General features: G+C 41.3%; 1 protein-coding gene across 2 annotated transcripts in view; it reads right to left on the reverse strand.

Moving 5' to 3' along the window:
* Mettl15 (methyltransferase like 15) overlaps positions 1-17441 on the reverse strand; it is a 232631-nt gene that overhangs the window by 62438 nt on the left and 152752 nt on the right. For both annotated transcript variants that reach the window (XM_023704232.1, XM_004644111.2), the window contains exon 5: positions 16426-16604. In XM_023704232.1, coding sequence (XP_023560000.1) covers positions 16426-16604 — 179 coding nt within the window. The remainder of the gene's footprint in view (positions 1-16425; positions 16605-17441) is intronic.

Consider the following 17441-nt stretch of genomic DNA (forward strand, 5'->3'; position numbering starts at 1 on the left):
AAGTAACCCTACGATATGCGGGCTGCACTCCCTACAGGAAGGTCCCAGCGCCCCCCACCATGGCTGAGATCTCAAGATGCCTGCCTGGGCTTACCTAGCTAGCATTTCTCAACTGTGTGATCCCCAAAACAATTTATTATAATAACACTCAATAGAATTTGTCTTCTAGGTAAGATTTTTGGGGAAATATTGAATATAGGTTCTGTATTAATCATGTTTCATGTGTTAAATTATGTCACTGAGTCCTTACACAAATGCTAAGATGTAAGAGGCAGACATCTTTATTTTCAGGTAAAGCTGGAACGGGGATTAAATGTCTGCTTCCAAATTCATAGGCACTGTAGAGAGGCCCTGGAAGCTCGGGTGTTGCAAACAAGACGTTTGCTCCAGCATGATTCTAACCAGCACACAAGGGTAACATTTCTGGCTAGCTGTTCCGAGTGGGACACACTCTTGAGATTCCACATCTGCGTTAGCTTTTTTCCTCCCCATATTATGATGTAGGTTTGTATACAGTCCAGTGTCCTTTGTTCTTGAGTTTCTTCATCTTTAGGTGTGCTACAAGTAAGGCAATCATGTTCCGATGGCACAGTCACCAAGTTATTTCGTCTCCTCTTACCTGATTAGAAGTTAAGGAAGCGAAGATAACATCACAGGCTTAGAGTGGTCTCCAGAAGCTCTGATTCCATGTCTGGTGCTTTATATAACAATCTCATTTTCTGGGCGAAAAGAAGTGTGGAATCTTTACCCTAAGCCTGAGTAGCCTTTCACTGAGAGATGTTTTAATGGGAGCCAAATTGCTTTGCATCAAGTTGCAAGAGTTTGGCTTTCCCTGGCCGTCTCCCTTGGGGAGACGTGCATTGTCAGACCCGAAGACCGTGCATCTGCAAAGGCGGCAAGCGTCCTGTTCTCTTACCCTGGGAACGGTAACGAATACCTCTGGCTTTTGTCCTTTCTGCTATGTTGAAAATGACTCATTGTTAGCTCAGGTTATTAGACTGTGTGTTTGTCTCCTTTTCATCTGCTTTCTCGATAGTGGGCCTAAGAAAGAAGCAGTTGCCACTGCCATTATCAAAAGACCTTTGAGGAGCTACAGATTACATGTACGTGATTAAGAATCTAGAGTCACTCAGTGTAGCACATGTGGGCTTTTCCAGACTCACAGCTTAGGAAGAGCTCTGGACAGCTGTCTTACATCCCAAAATGTGAGTGCTGAATACTCTCCAGCCAAGCAAAATAAGCGAGAAGCAGCTTACATCCAAAGCAGAGCAGGGAGGTGAGATGACTAAAATGTTGGAAATTAAGCCCAGTTCTTTCTACTGCCTTGAAAACTCCTTGAGCATGCTGAGAGAAGACCTAAGCATTTCTGTGCGCCTTGCTGCTCCACGTTTCTTGTAAACAGATACTCCCAGCAATGCATGCTTGTGTCCTCGCCTCTGTTGTACCACCAGCCCCCAATGCCTGCTCTCTCCGTGCCGTCTCCATCAACTCACCAGTGCACCATCCCTCAGGCAAGATTTTGCACCATGTGCTGCCCCTACTATTGACCACTCTGCCCAACGCACTTGTCAACTTGCACTAGGCTACAAAAGGCCCAGAGACCTTTCTGTATCTTAGTTCCCCTAAGGAACTAAGGTGCAGGGATTGGTGTACAGTGTATGGCACTGGGGCAAATCCACTACATAGATTCTAATCCCAGACGAAGAACAAGATGTTCCATAAATGGTATTCTGAATGTACAAATTCACGAACTCCCCAAATCATTCTAAGAGCGTGTGTGTGTGTGTGTGTGTGCGTGTGTGTAACTGTGTGGAGGCATCACTGTTCAGCTCGATTCCCCAAGCAGACCAGGGCCCCCAAAGTAGGTGAATTTCTGGTGAGAACCATCCATGACTTAGTTGACTTTTCAGCTTGCACCTTAACCACTTTTAGTTACGCTGCCCCCAAGTCTTTGGCACCCATTTAGCTGTGCCATTTGTCTTCAACTCCAGAGCCCTTTACCTTCTGGACTGGCAGAAACTCCAAGGGGGGAACTGCACGATGGCAGGAGCTGAACCCAGAGCCATGAGCACTCAGTTTTCTTCTCACAACGGGTTTCACATTAGAAGGAAGAGACAATTTTGCTTAGTAACAGTCTGTACTACATATAATAATAGAACACAATTTGTATGGGAGAGCAGGAAGATGGATTTCATTCATAAAAACACCCTGCTTCTGGCTAGATAAATGGCTTCCAGTCCCAGAGAGAAATTATCATTTTTAGTTCTGGGATACCCTTATGCTACTTTCACTTTTTAAAATGTAGTACATTCACATGCTAGAACGTATTGAGATTGTTAAGCTTGTGAATGAAATTAGCAGCGTGCTGTGGCTGTCGACGTGACGCACTGCCATCCCCCGAGTGGTAGGGCTTAGAGATTAATTCAGCTCTTGCACCTGTTTGCCGGCATTCGTCTGTTGAATTTCCATCACATTTAATAAGCTCTGTGACGCAATTCATGTCCTTTTGACTAGGATCCTTTAATATAGTGTTAAATTCTCACCCATCTGAAATTGAAGTAATATTACAAATTTCAAACTGTTAATTAAAATCTGGAAACCCAAATGGTTCTGGATAAAATTGGCTTTATGCAGTGAGGTTCTTTTCAGCTTCTTTAGAGTCTCATCTAATCCCCAACTCCTACGGGCTAGGTCTGCTGACAACTATGGGTGACTGAAGCTTTCAAGTCCTCAGACAGTGAGAGAAACATCAGCTCTAGATTTGTGCAGAAAGGTGGTAAGGAACATTACCTGCTGAGATGAGGCAGAAAGCGCCGCTCCAAGCCGAAGGTGGGGATGATTCACACATTATATTCAATAAAACTAATTATACTCTACCAATGTCTTAATTTTTCAGAATAGATGGGTGAGTTCAAACTGAATTATAATTTTGTATTACCAATTTAGAGGGCCAATTTAAATTTAATGATCAGATTTTTCGGGATGAATGAAGGCCTATTTGCCAGATGCTGTGAACAGAAAGCAGAAGTCTAAGCAGGAAGTTCTAACATATTTAAAAGTCATATTGTATCTGAAACTTTAACAAATATTCTACTTGAAGCAATCTTGTGCTCAGAGCTGGGTCATTATCACTCCTTGGAGCTGGGAAAAAGTCTGAACAATGTTCCTCTTTCCCTTGTGAGGTCAGCATGTAATCGTAATTAATCCTTGGACTCCAAGGTACAGATGCCTGCCCCCATTCGGTATACTTCCCTGCAACAGAATACTTCTCAGTTAAACGACAGTGCCCTGCCTCTGTCTACTGAAATACAAACTTCTAGAAGGAAGAGTTGTTTTTTTTTATCATAATAAGCTTATTGAAATACAGATTATCACACTGAACTAAAGATTATATGATAATGCTAAGGGCCAACAGCATCTGGATTTTAATTAACATAAATTATAAATATCTTCTTCTCCCACATCCAAGCCCACCAGACTGCTCCGTACCTTGTGCTTCCTGTCTGCTCTATCCCACTAAACTGCTCTAGGAAGAGCGCTTTGGATGATGTCCTGTGAAGGCTTGGTTTCTAGGAGGATGGGTATCCACTCTGAAAAGCACTGTTTCAAGAGCTAAAAGCCATGCTCATGCTATTAATCTCACTTAGAGAACTCAGCCTCCCCAAGCCCCTTCCATATGACTAACTTGTTTATTATAAGGATTTTAATAACAGTCTCTCTTGGAAGTAAGCTGAATATCTAATAATGAGGAAATAAGTTATGGTATCTCTTACTAATATTTAGTATGTTGGCATAAAATTAAGCAATATGATGAAAATTAAATGGAAACTTCAACATTATATACATTTAATCATTCCAATTCAAAAAGCGTGACAATAATTAAAGAGATGGATATGCAAAATTGTTCATATTATGTGGTTGATTGGTGTTGAAGCTTTTTAAAGTTTTCTCATAAATTTCTTAGCAATTTCATGTGTTGCAAGTCACATAAATATTGCATATAGAAACATCCTTTCTGTGACCATGAATTTTAGTTATTGAATCATTAGTCATTAATTAATGAGTTCATGACTTGCTTGATTATGAACTTATGATATCTATGACCATAATTTTAAATTATCTTACATATATTTGTGAAGATTTTATTAATAATTAGAAAAGGTAAATTCTTTGTATTGATTTCTTTTTGTCAAGTACCTATCATGTGTGTAGCACCTGGCTTCACAGTTTTAAAGTTAATTTCTTAGGGCTGATGAGATAGCTCAATGGACTAAGTGCCTACTTAGACAAGCACAGGGGCTGGGATTTGATCCCTGGCACCAGATGCCATGCCAGCCCCGCCCCCAGGAATGCTGAGCCAGCGACCAAGTCTGAGCATGGTGATACCAGTGCTGGGGAAGCTGAAAATAGGATCACTATGAGTCCAAGCTGCATGGTGAGCTCCTGCACAAAGTACAAATAAACAAAACTAAACTAAAGGTAATTTCTCATCATCATCACAGTATGCTACAGGTGGCTATAATTAGGAACTATTATCTCTAGTTTAGAAAGGTTAAGCTTAGAGAGGCCATGTTTAAGTTGTCACAGCTAGTCAGTGATACAGGTGCAGGTAGAACACAGGGTTGTGCATAATTCCAAAATCAGTGTCTTCATCCATGACTCAGTGATACAACAGAATCACAGGTATGAACCTTGGCAGCAATGTAAAGGTGCTGAGGAGAAAGAGAGAGAGAGAGAGAAGGAGGAAGACAGACAGATACACAGAGAGACTGACTACTGTCTCAGTGCGCCCTCCACTTTCTGTGTTGGAAACACATCCCCAGCACAGCAGGGCTGAGAAGGGAGAGGTTGAAGGTTGAGGAGGTGGTGCTCATGAGTGCTGAGTCCTCCAGTGTGACAGGATGCTGTCACTGCAGCACTAAGTAGGACACTGGGGAAACCCCCCTGTTCCCTGTTACAGCAGCTGCAAAGAAGCTGGCAGAACTATGCCCATGTGCTAGGACGTTGAGGGAGGTAGAACTTCAGGAACAAACTAAAATATCTGGTAGAAGAGATGTAAAAGCAGCAGAGTCTTTAAAGTGATAAATGACTCCTATTTTTGGACAGAAACAGTAAAAGGAGAAAAGAGAGAAATGATTTAGAGAAAGAATTTACAATCAAAAGGGAAGCAGAATGAAAATATTTGGGAAACACTCAGGCTTGGTGGGGTAAAGAATGGAAAGCATGTTCAGGAAAGAATCCTGACAGAGGACCAAGGGGCATTCACTAAAGAGATTCACATGGATGGAGCAAGGACAGGTTCTGCTCAAGAAGACGACGGAAAGGTCTCGGGATGGCTGGTGTTAGGTAGCAACATGACCAGACTGTGGGCTACCTAGAGAATTTAAGTGTGGCCTGTTGGCATGAGTATGAACGTGTCCAGAGAAGACCAGCATGGGAGTTGGGAGGCAGAGCAGAAAAGATCCGCCCACAGTGGAAGTAGATACTGCCTGCTCACTGGTGGACTCGGGAGGAACTTTAAAAAGACAACACAGGAAATTTCCTTACTCTCTTCTGGAGCTGGGATAGCATTCTGCTCCTTAAACATTAGAATTCCAGGCTCTCCAGACTTAAAACTCCAGGACTTAACACCAGGGGACTCCCAGGTTCTCAGGCCTTCAGCCAGCCTAGGAGTTACAACAGCCTTCCTGACTCCAAGAGCTTTGCACAGAGACGGAGACATGGTTTGGGCCAAGGCCAACTACAGACTAATTTTCTCTCTCTCTCTCTCTCTCTCTCTCTCTCTCTCTCTCTCTCTCTCTCTCTCTCTCCCCCCCCCCATAAAGGGAATCACATGCATGAGGGGGAGAAGTTACAGTGCAGCCTTGTGTTTGGTGGGCAGATGGAAGGAAAGCTGGGTTTCTTGAGTCTTTGGAAACCAAATTTTATCATGCTTTGGTGACATAAGAGACTAACATTCAAAAAAATAACTCTTAACAAAATTAGTAAGAAGACCAGAAATATAGAGTTGATCTAATTTTTATAAGGTAACTTTATTTTTCATGTAAGGTAGGTGAACTGTACCTTAAGACAGGCATGGCCAATTTTAAGAACTACCTATTGTCTGAAGTATTCTGTAGATAATGCCATGAAGCTGAGGAAGAATCTAACATGTTAGAGGAGCTGTGTCAGGCCACCCTTCAGCTTTGGTCATGATGCTATTTTTATGCAAATTCACCATCTTAGATCTAACAGCAGCCACTTAAACAGAGCAGGTGTAACTCTGCCAAACAAGGAAAAGTCAGTTCAACTGCAGCACAAGTCACACCCTTTAGTCTGAAACCCCAGTGGGGATGAGGGAGCCGGCTTTGGAAAGAAAAGGGGAGTGGAAACAGATGCACTTGATAAAAGAAGCAGAAACTGAAACACACAGGAAGCTATGGGGCTGTAAAAACATCTTAGTAGGCAAAAAATAGCAACCCTACAAAAGCATTAATTGTAAAAGTTAGACACTGTGTGTAGCCAAACCACACCACAATGATAAGAATTTACTAGATGAAAAAACTAAAGATGTCTACTGTTGAGCCTGCAAAGCAAGATTCTGGTTGCTAAGCTGCATGACATTCAGAACAACCCCTGAGTTCTTTCTAGTCTCTCAGAGGCCTGGCCGTGCATCTGAGCTCATTGTCTTTTTATCCACATATGTAGCCTTATCAGACACACTTATTATTTATAGCTTATAATTATTCTTTATTACTTAAGTTTGCTAAAATGTGTACCTGTTTAACTTTTGTAACCTATTAGAGTTTATTCTGACACTATTTGTTTGACTGGAACAGGCAGGATAGAGAAGAAGGGCCACAGGCAGGAGCCACAGAGAGAGCATCATAAATTCACTGAAGAGGTACTTGGTACACACAGACACACATACGTGTGCTCACACAAGCATAAGTACAAAGCATCATATGAAACAAACAGGAAGAAATGGCGGTTACAGAACAGAAGAACTTGAGTATACATTAATTACATGCACTTTATATTTAAAATGAATTAGGATTTAAAATGAAGTAAGATTTAAAATAATCAGGAGACTATAATGAAAGAATAAACAAAAGATTATTTTAAAAATCAATGAAAAAAATAAAAATCAATGGAATGAATACTTAATTTAAAAATTCAGCAAATGGGTTAAACAATAGATAGACATATCATAAGAAAAAAAAGCCAAAAAAATCTTATGTAGATGGTTAACAGATAACAAAGGCCTTGGAACTATGAGAAATATGGTAGATAACTCTTTACAAGAATAGACTGAATGGAAGAAAGTAAATGTGGGAGGAAATAACGTCTGACACTTCCTTGAATAAAGATTAAGGTGCTTATTCTGTTCCATTAAGGACCAACCGAGTTACAACGAAGCATATCACAATGAACATCAACAACTGGAAGATCTTAAAAATAATCAGAGAAAAAGATTAATTATAAAATATTGACAAGCAGATTTTTCATTAGCCATATTAGATATCATGAAACAATGGAATAATACCTTCAAATTACTGAGTGAAAATAATCACAGACCCATCATTTCTATATCCAACTGGACTGTCATTCCAAGGGCAGGGCTAAAGAAAGATATTTCTATAAAGTGTGATAGTGTGCGTCACTTACAGATTCTCACTGAGAATATTCTAAAGTATGCTCTTGGTTAAAAAAGGAAACTAATTCCAGAAAGAAGTGGGACTCACAAAGGAAATCTAATCTTAAAAAACAAGTAAACACTCCGATAACATCCAGCTAAGCCTTAGCTGCATAACTGCTACTTACCGAGGAGAGAGCACCTTTTTTGTTAGTTTTAGCAAGCGTCTTAATCATGATGCGCCTTCATTAGTGCCTAAGACAAGGTGAACTCTCAGTAAGTGCTTGATTGTTACATGGATACTTAATACAGATATAAAATAGGCATCTCATCTCATTATTAGGTCAAATTCCCTCTTGCCAATGAGGAAACTGAAAATATAGAAGGCTGACACAGTATTAGATGACACAATGAATTACCCTTTACAAGTTCAGAAAAGCTATTCAAGTGCCACATTTTTTACAATATTGTGTCCATTCTTGAGAAGGTAGCAATGAAGACATGTCTTACCCTCATGTAGTAAACAGCACAACTGATAAAAAGCCATCAAATATGTAATTATACACTAAAACTGTAGAAGTTGGCAAATGCTTCCCATTGCGTGCTGCGTGCCGTGCATGCACACAAATGTAGGTCGTTCTTCCTTTCATAATATGTTGGAAGTCATTTCAAGACACTACAAAATATGAGAGGTAATGTATGATCACGTAGAGATCACAAGATAAATTATTTGGGAAATCCTGAAATTGTGATATTCTTTACAAAAGTAAAGACATAAACAAGAGAAAGATAGGGATGTTTAAAGTGTTAATATATTCTTATTTTACATATTCTAAGCAATATGTTTACTAGATGTTGTATAATTTCTGAAATTCAGTCACAAAAGAAAAAAGCACAACTTAATACAAATTAGTATCATAATTAATTTTAGTACCATTAACATTTTAATATCAAAACTACTCTTCTACCTACTATTCCCCTTCCCACACCTAGAAATATAACCTTTGATCTTTGCAAACTTATGACTATTTAGAATTGTCTTTCTTGGACATTATTTTGGAATGATTTGAGAATTTTAAATTTTGAGAATGAAAGCTTGTAATTGTTCTTAAAGAACATTCTCAATGTTATATAACATATATTACACAGGACATAATATGTATTATGTGTGACAATGCTGCCTTTAGGGTGGCGCTGGATGCTGTGAATCTTCTACATATTTCAGTAGGCTGAGGCAGAGAGGACACACTACTACACCTGTCATCTGCACAAGAACTTAATCATGTACAACTCACAAACAAAGGATAGCACAATGGACATACAAATTTGTCTGTTCTAGAAGATTTTTAAATGGAGTGTACATATAAATATCTCCCTCCAACATCTTAAGGCATCTGAATAATTAGCTGTAAGAACTAGTTCTTTATTAGCCAATAAAGAAAAGGATAAAATGACCTGGTCAGTGATCTGCATCTTTACAAAAAAAAAAAAAAAAAAAAAAAAAAAAAAAAAAAAATCCCTGTGTAAACTGCTAATGCACCGAGCACATGATGCTGCAGAGATGACTGTACTTTTCCCTTGCGGAAGCATGAGAAGTAGAAAATAACAATAAATGAAATAACGGGGTAAACAATGCATCTTCCCTTCCCTTGTTCCCTAGAAAGCATCTGATATTGAGCCAGAATCAGGAAAATCTATAGGATTTGTTCAGACTGAGTGACTACTATTCTAAGAATGAGGCCCGGCTACCGGTCACACTGAGGGCGGCGTACTCTAAGAGCTGGAGAATTCCTTTCTCCTCGGTGCCAGGAACTCTCACATGAATAAGTGTCATTTCTGTTATTACAGTCCTAAAGGTTTTCCTGTTTAATAACGTGTACCAAACTCTTCTCCTTACTAAAGTGTTTTTTCTTGCTAAAACTGAAGTCAGCAGCCCTCTTCTTTGAGGTTCTCGAATCTTTGTGTTCATGACTTTCTCATATGAAGCATTTGCCAGGACAGAAGGGCTTATACAAGTGTCTCCCATATGCTTATGTTAGGTTCTTGAAGCCAGAGCTGCCTGCATTCCCTAGTCAGAGCTGCCTGCATTCTCTAGTAAGAGGGCATGCTGTCCTTCCATCCTGAGGGAGCAGGAGCAGTGTCACAGTGAAGAGCTCAGGGTTTAGGGTTCCAATGATAGTACAAAAGGTGAAGTTCCTAACTTCCTTGTGCCTCACTTTCTTTATATGAAATTGGAAAGAAAAACAGTACCTGCTTCATGGGAAGTTGTGAGAATTAAGCAGGCTAATTCATGAAAATAACTTTGGATATTACCTACTACTTGCTTAGTAAGTGTGAGCAGTACTTACTGTCATCATCAATGAACCAGGAGTGGGAGTTGGTCAGTTGGCATTAGAACCTTCTCTGACCCAACCTGATAGTACAAACTGAGATTAGCTAGAGTTTTAAGAAGAAAAAAAGATTTTCAACTCTTCCTCTCCACCCCATTTCACTGTCTTCTCAGCTGGACTCTGACACATCCAATGTAACAGTTAAGTTCAGGAAATGTAAAGTGACAGGTGTGTAGTTTCACACACAGGCAGTGGTGACCTCAGGCACAGCTCCCTGCCACGCTGTCCAGCCTCAGCTGCAGGTGGGACAGCATGCTCTGCACTGGAACCCTAAATGAACATAGTGACACCTTCCATTTAGTTTTGAAGAATCAGGAGCATTTGGGGAGAAGAACGTGGGAAGCAACAACGCAAGGTTATGAAACAATTAAGTCATAGAAAATTAGCTTGATTAACTTCAGGAAAAGGTTTATGTTCCCAGTAAAGTTGGTAGTAATGCCTACTTCTTAATAAATGTTTCACTTCATTGATTCCCTCGTCTTGGAGTTCTTTCACAGCATTTACAAAAAGATAATGATTTCACATACTAGTTGAGGCCTAGAGCCATGAATTCAAATCACTATTTACACTTTTTTTAGTTCAACTGATTATACAGGATATAAATACAGTAACTTCATGCCACTTAAGTTAACAAATGATATTTTGTCAGTAAATTTATTTCTATATAAAGATCTACCTTACATGCCCTGGTAGAGAAGCAGGTAGTTATCCACCAGCAAAAGTCACATTATCCAAAGGGAAGAATGGTTTGAATGAGGTCATGAACTTCTCCCACATTCCAAGGTGTGGACGCGCCTTGCAAGGCAGGCGCTGTGCAGCAAGGGCTTGCTCTCCCAAGGGCACTGGTCGTGGGTAGGAGGGAGAAACAGACATGCACGTGCGCCGGGGCTCACGTCTCACCGACAGCAGCCCCACATCTCATCTCATCTACTGGGCACAGTGAGATCTGTGATTCATCTTGCGGATTTGGAAATGAAGACCAGAGGAGATCAGTGATTCATTCCAGCTCACTGACCAAACAAATAGCAGACACAGGAACAGGATTTCAGAATGATTCTATGATCTGAGGTGGATTCTACCCGTGTCCTGAGGGGTCTCTCGTCTTTTGCAGCTGCTCTGACCTACCCTGAGGACTTTGATGCCTAGCTCTCCTCCTTCTCTCACTGGGAAGAGCAGAGGACACTCAATTCCCGGGAATGCCTAGCCATTTTTATTCTTTCTTACCCCTGAATTTTCATCTTACCTTGGCTAGGAATGTACACATCACTGCATTGATTTATTTGTTCAACAAGCATTCATTAAGGTCTGGCCACGTACCCAGATTCTGAGTCAGAACAAAGGTTACGTAAAAGTTTCAGTCAGGGAATAAGTCTATACACTTCATCAACACGGAGCCCAAACAGCTGAGAAGCAAGCTCCAGTCTCTTTTCTGCCACTCAGGTAATATTACGAGTGACTACTGATGGATCAATTATCTAATCTGTGAAGCTGATATGAATCTTACTGATCTGAAAAGTGACAGGTGTGCTGCTTTGAGTTTTGCATAAGTTCGGAGGCTGCACATGAATTTCAGTATTAGTTTAAGCAAAATATAATTAGAATAGCTATGCTTGCTCAACAGCATAATAGTAATTATTATTATAACTATTATTCACCTCCATTTCAAAATAAGAAAGGTGGGGTCTAGAACTGTTCTTTTTTTTCAAAAAGCAAGCTGTATAATCAGGATTAGCACTAAGAGCTTTTCATTAAAGTACAGCAGCAATTATCAGAATGCAGCAGACACTTCAACGCCTGGCAACGCATGCCATGCCAGCCCCGCTCCTGGGCGCGCTGAGCCAGTGATGGAGTACAGGCGTGGGGGTGCACGCCTGTAATCCTAGCACTGGGGAGGCCAAAATTAGGAGATTCACTATGAGTCCGAACTGCGTAGTGAGACCCTGCACACACACACACACACACACACACACACACACACACACACACACACACAAATAATGGAATGACACCAGAATAGGGCAGGGCTGCAGCTAGCCTTTGAGGAAGGTCCTCAGACTTTTACTCAAGGGTTGTCTCAGATCTATGATTTTAAAGACTACACAAATCAAGTATATATTATTCTGTAAAATCTAGACCATAGGCTTTTTGTCTAAAGCAAATGTATAAGTCTGCTTTTTCCTAAACAGTCTGAGAAGTTTCGCATGTACCATTTGCAATTATTAAAGGTTTTGTAATAAAAATAATTTATCAGACTGCTATTTTTCTTTGCAGCATTCCTAAATAATACAATGGGAACAGATATCACTGCAATGTACAGGTGAGTAAATAAAAAGACTGCAAGACTGGGTGCTTCTCTGATTTTTCAGCGTATGTTAGTGCTGACAGCATTAGGCAGATCTGTATGAGGCAGATTTGTTTTTATGACCCGTGTGATAAACATCATGGTGCAGTACACTGATGCTTGCATCTGAATGCAGGCCTTAGGGAAGCAGAGCCTTCCTGTTCAATGTGTTTCCCTAACTGCTGAGGTAGCAAACGCCAGACCTGGCACTTGAGGCCTGTGCTGAAAAGGAAAGTCCCAGGGTGCTCGCGGTGCGTAGTAGGAGCGTGCTGGCTAGGAAGACAGTCCCACCTGTGACCAGGAGGTCTCCTGTGAAGTGTTTGCAGAGAGCCACGTTTTACAAATAGGTCAAGTTAGTGTTAATGCTGCGATGACTATATACATATAGCACTACATTTCAAAGTAGAACGAAGGTACAAATTGCAGATATATTTAAAATTGCTTAAAAACAAAGCACTGAAAATCTGGAGTGCAGTTGACATTCATGACTGACTCTTCTTGAGCTCAAGCAGTCACATTTCAGAGGCAGATGCAGAGCACTGGTCTGTGGCTGAGGATCAGGACTGGGAAAAGCCAGGCGGAAGGAAGGAAGGAAGCCGGCAGGAGAGCACAGCAGGAGATGCAGCGGCGGAAGGCACTCCGTAGAGTACCCGTGCAGCACCCGGGAAGGCAACCCAACTCATGGGTATCGGCCTAGAGGAAGCCACATTGCACACAAGGGCTGAAGGGTGAGCTGTGAGAAGTCAGAGCAAAGGGCAGCAAGGCCCACGCTCAGAAAGAGCACAGCAAAGCTGGAGGGTGGGTGACCAAGGCATCTGCAAAGACTGCACTAGGCTTTAGGGTTTACATATTACAGCATAATCATGCAGCTTAGAGTTTCACCGAGGATATTATGATTCCAAGTTGGTGGCTGGTCTTCTTCATGCTACTGGATGATCAGTTTTTCAAAAGCAAGGGAAGATAAATCAGTTGGTCGGTCAGTCAGTCGGTCGGTTGGTCTTGTCTGTCTATCTATCTGAGTTTAAATATATGCCAGGAACTGTGGTATAGTTTGTGATAGTCTTGAACACATTTATATGAATTTATTAGAGCCAGAGAAAACACATAAATACTGTCCCGACTTAGTACAGCTTGCACAAACACATGCTATTAAATAATGATACAGTGTGGGAATCCTACTGCATCAATCAGTAATGCTATAGAACTGAATCCAAACCTCATGAAGGCTCTGCCCAGTAACTCATGCCTACCCAGGCCTGGAACTGCACCCTGACATGTAAACAGGGGTCTTCATGTGTGTCCTGTAGTTCAGATGAGGGCATACCAGACGGATCCCTTACCAGTAGTGCTCTTAGGAGGCGGCAGTGGAGGAGGAGGAGAAGGAGGAGGAAATTAGGACCCAAAGAGAGGCACGATGAGAATACTGCATGACCTTGGAGGCAGAGACGGTGATACCTATAAGCCAAGGAGTGACACAGATTGTGGGCAGGAACCGGGCTTCCCCTCTAGAGCCCTGCTGACATCTTGATGTCAGACTTCAAGCCACCACAGCTAAAAAATGTTTCTGCTGCGTGAACCACCAAGTTGGAGGCACTTTTAATGGCATGCCCCGGAACTAGCCCAGGGATCATTTCCCTGTGGCGTGGCTGGCAAGCCTGCCCTTGTCCTGCAGCAGAGCCATCCAGGGCGGGGCAGGGAGTGCTCCACCTGGTGAATGTGCAGTCCCGCCCCATCTGAAGTGCTGAGTGCTTGCAGACCCCAGCAAGAGCACTGTCACAATATAATTTAACCATTACACATAGGAAAAAAGCTGTTGTTTCTGGGAAGAATAATTTGGAAACTTTGGAACTTACAGGTAGAGGCAAGTCTGCTTTGCAAGTACCTTTAAAGTCTTAATTCATTTTAATAAAGTTGTAAGCAGCGATCATAGGTCAAGGCTGTAGGTACAGTTTATATATACAAAAGGACGTCATAGACCTGCCAGTACGAGCCAGGCGCACACAACGTCAGCACGCATTTGTGACGGTCGCACAAGTCTCTAACTCTATCAGACCTTCCTTCACCCAGAGAATTGTAACTGTGGACAGAACAAAAGACTTTTCTGTAAGTAGCCCTGCAACCTGCTTCTATTCAGTGACTGGACGTCATGATCTATTAATCTATAAAGCATGCAAACACCAAGGCTGAGTCTGATTTGCTTCCAATCTGCTCCAAGTGCTTAGTGCCTCGTACCCAGCACCCTCCCCCTAAGTGTGTGTCATAAATGACCACAAAGAGAAAACATTATTCTCTGCTTTCCTTTATCAAAAAAACTGTATCATCAAAAAAAGTTGCATTATTATGAGTTTATACTCAAGACATGGAAATAGAAGCATAGATAAGCCAATGTTTTTGATGCCACTTACTGAAATGGGGTTTTACTTAGCCAGGTATGAATACTCTCATATTTACTGTATCAGTTGTCACAGCACAAGTATGCTTTTCACATGGCTTCTGAAACTAAGCGTTCCTACAGTATATCTGCAACATTTTTATGTACTATCACGGCATTATTTCCCCAAGTTTACTTAGTTGCTTAAAGGCTGATGCCCAACTCTGCCTCAGGTTTCTGCTAAGCACCTCGTGGCCCCCTAAACCTTGGCTCCCTTGGGAATAAGTCAGGGCAGGCTGGACAAGCAGGTGCTGGTGGCCACCTCATTTTCAGCACCAAGAAAAGTAAGATTTTTATGAATAAAAAGTGACCTCCCACTGCTTATCTTCCTACTGTGGGAAACAGAAAACAATGTAACTAGTTACTTATTAAAAAAAAATGACAAAAATGGTAAGGTGTAGGCATGATAGTGAATGTGGAAGAGGAGGAGAAAAGGTGCCTACAGTCAAAGGTGAATGTAATACTGGCACAAAAGAACTAACTTTCAGGGAAACAACACCGTGTCACGTTTCACATGCACACAATCCGTAGGAATTACAGGAATGGCAGTGCTCAGTGGGAAGGGCTGTGGAGCCACAGCTGAGAAAGTGAAAGACTCATTCAGTTCTGTCTATGTGATGATCTCAAGAAGAACACAGCATCATCTAATGTCACCATAAACAACTTCTATAGGAACTCTTTTAGTGACCTAAATACACATAATATTTATTCATTCAACTATGGGTTAGCAACATCAGGTTCTTCTGTAAATGCTACACAAATATTCCTTAATTTTATTTCTTTATTTAGGTGACTTAATGGGAACTATGAAAAGAAGCCTTAGCACATTCTTTGGCTACACAAATGATACAGCTTCAGACAGCCCAAGAAGATGAACAGATTAGCATTGAAATTCTATTAAACAACTGCAGGAGTTCCACTTTTCCCTTAGAAATTTTCATCATGGAACACACCCGTGAAACAACTCTGGCTACAAACAGAAAGACTACAATAAAGCGCCTCCTTGCTGGACCAGAGTTCAAGAGGTTGACAGTGGTGAGCAGCGGAGAAGATGAAATGCCGCCCTAAGCCCCTCCGGCGGGTTTAGTTAGTGTTCGCCAAGTGGCTAGCCTATACATCACACACCCTGGTGAGCTGCTTGTTTACAACAGATGCATGACTCACGGGATTTTATTTTAGCAGTTGGGCCATGCAATTCTCCTTTTGCCCAAAATATTAAAATGCACAAATCTGAAAACTAGGAGGTGATGCCAACCCTTATGCAGCCTGTTCACCTACCATGGTGGAGGGCCAGAGCTCCGCCTTTCACCTTGGTAGGTACCTCGGGTAAGAACATTCTATTATTAGAATCATTAGAAAACTATGAGACGCATTTTTTAAAAATTGTGTGTGGGAAAGGGATGTTGAGTCAGAGAAGCCAGCAAAACAAAAAGAAATTTGACATTAGAGGAGGTTAGGCAAGGTTTTATTCTGCATCAGTTTTCAGGTACAAATAAATCTCTCTGGGAGTCAAGGGAGATAGATGGACAGACAGAGAGACAGACAGACAGACAGACAGACAGACAGACAGACAGATAGATAGATAGATAGATAGATAGATAATTTTTTTTTCTTTCAGACACTGAGTGCTCAGAACTAACAAAGGTACCTGCTACGATGCTGGCAAGCTGCTGGGTTCTGGTGATCGGGTATGTGGCCCGTGCCTGAATGATAGCTAATGCGATTTTCCTGGCGTGCTTCTCTTCCCCATATCTTCTCAGGATGGAAGCAAGAGCCTGTTGATCTAAGGCGTTCACAACATCAGCAGCAGTGGGCATGTCAGGGTACCTACGCACAAGGACAGCCAATTAGCTCACTGACATCAGTTTCCACTGACCAGAGGTGAAACTTCAGAGTGCTGAGAGAGAGTCAGGCACACACAACCGCCAGGGAAAGCTGCTGAGGTTTCTCAGGCAAAATGCTGAGGTCCTCCACAATGCAAAAGCTTTTCCATTTCAATCCTCAGCAGCATGGTGCGAGCAGCTGTTTGAAACATTCAGCAAGGTCAAGGTCAAGGGAAGTTAGAACGTTTTCCTGACTTTTAATTCACAGAAAGGTCATTACTGCTTCTGGAGACTTCCTTCAAAATAAAATATGGATATTGTTTGGATTTAGGCTATTCAAAATTAAGTTGCTGCTTTTTATATTAATTTTATTGAGAAGGAAGTAGCAATGAGACAGTTTCAAAACAGGTTAGTAGAACAGTTACAATAATTAATACATTGCATATTGTCTTCATAGCAGTTATTCATAGTACAAGATGTAGACATGATATCTTGTCTAAACACTATTAGTTCAAAACATTCTTCTTGTAATACAAATAGAAAGGTACAATACAAGTAGAAGGAAAGCAGAAACTCGAGGGCTAACTAATTAAGAGAGGGAAAGGAGAAGAGCTAGGAAACATGACAGTGACAAGCCATACAGTTATATGTAGAAGATGGCCAAGGCAATGATTCTGAGAATCTCCAGAAGATTTTTGAATCTAGCAGTTAATTGGAAAGATTCTCACCCTGACTAACTGTGTATATACTGACACCTGTGAACTAAGCAACTGCACTGAAGTTGGCAATTCGTAATAGTAGGTTCATGCTTGGAGTGCCTGTCATTCTGGTCTTCTGAATA

Source organism: Octodon degus, unplaced genomic scaffold, assembly GCF_000260255.1.
Source record: "Octodon degus isolate 3935 unplaced genomic scaffold, OctDeg1.0 scaffold00193, whole genome shotgun sequence".
In the NCBI taxonomy this organism is placed as follows: domain Eukaryota; kingdom Metazoa; phylum Chordata; class Mammalia; order Rodentia; family Octodontidae; genus Octodon; species Octodon degus.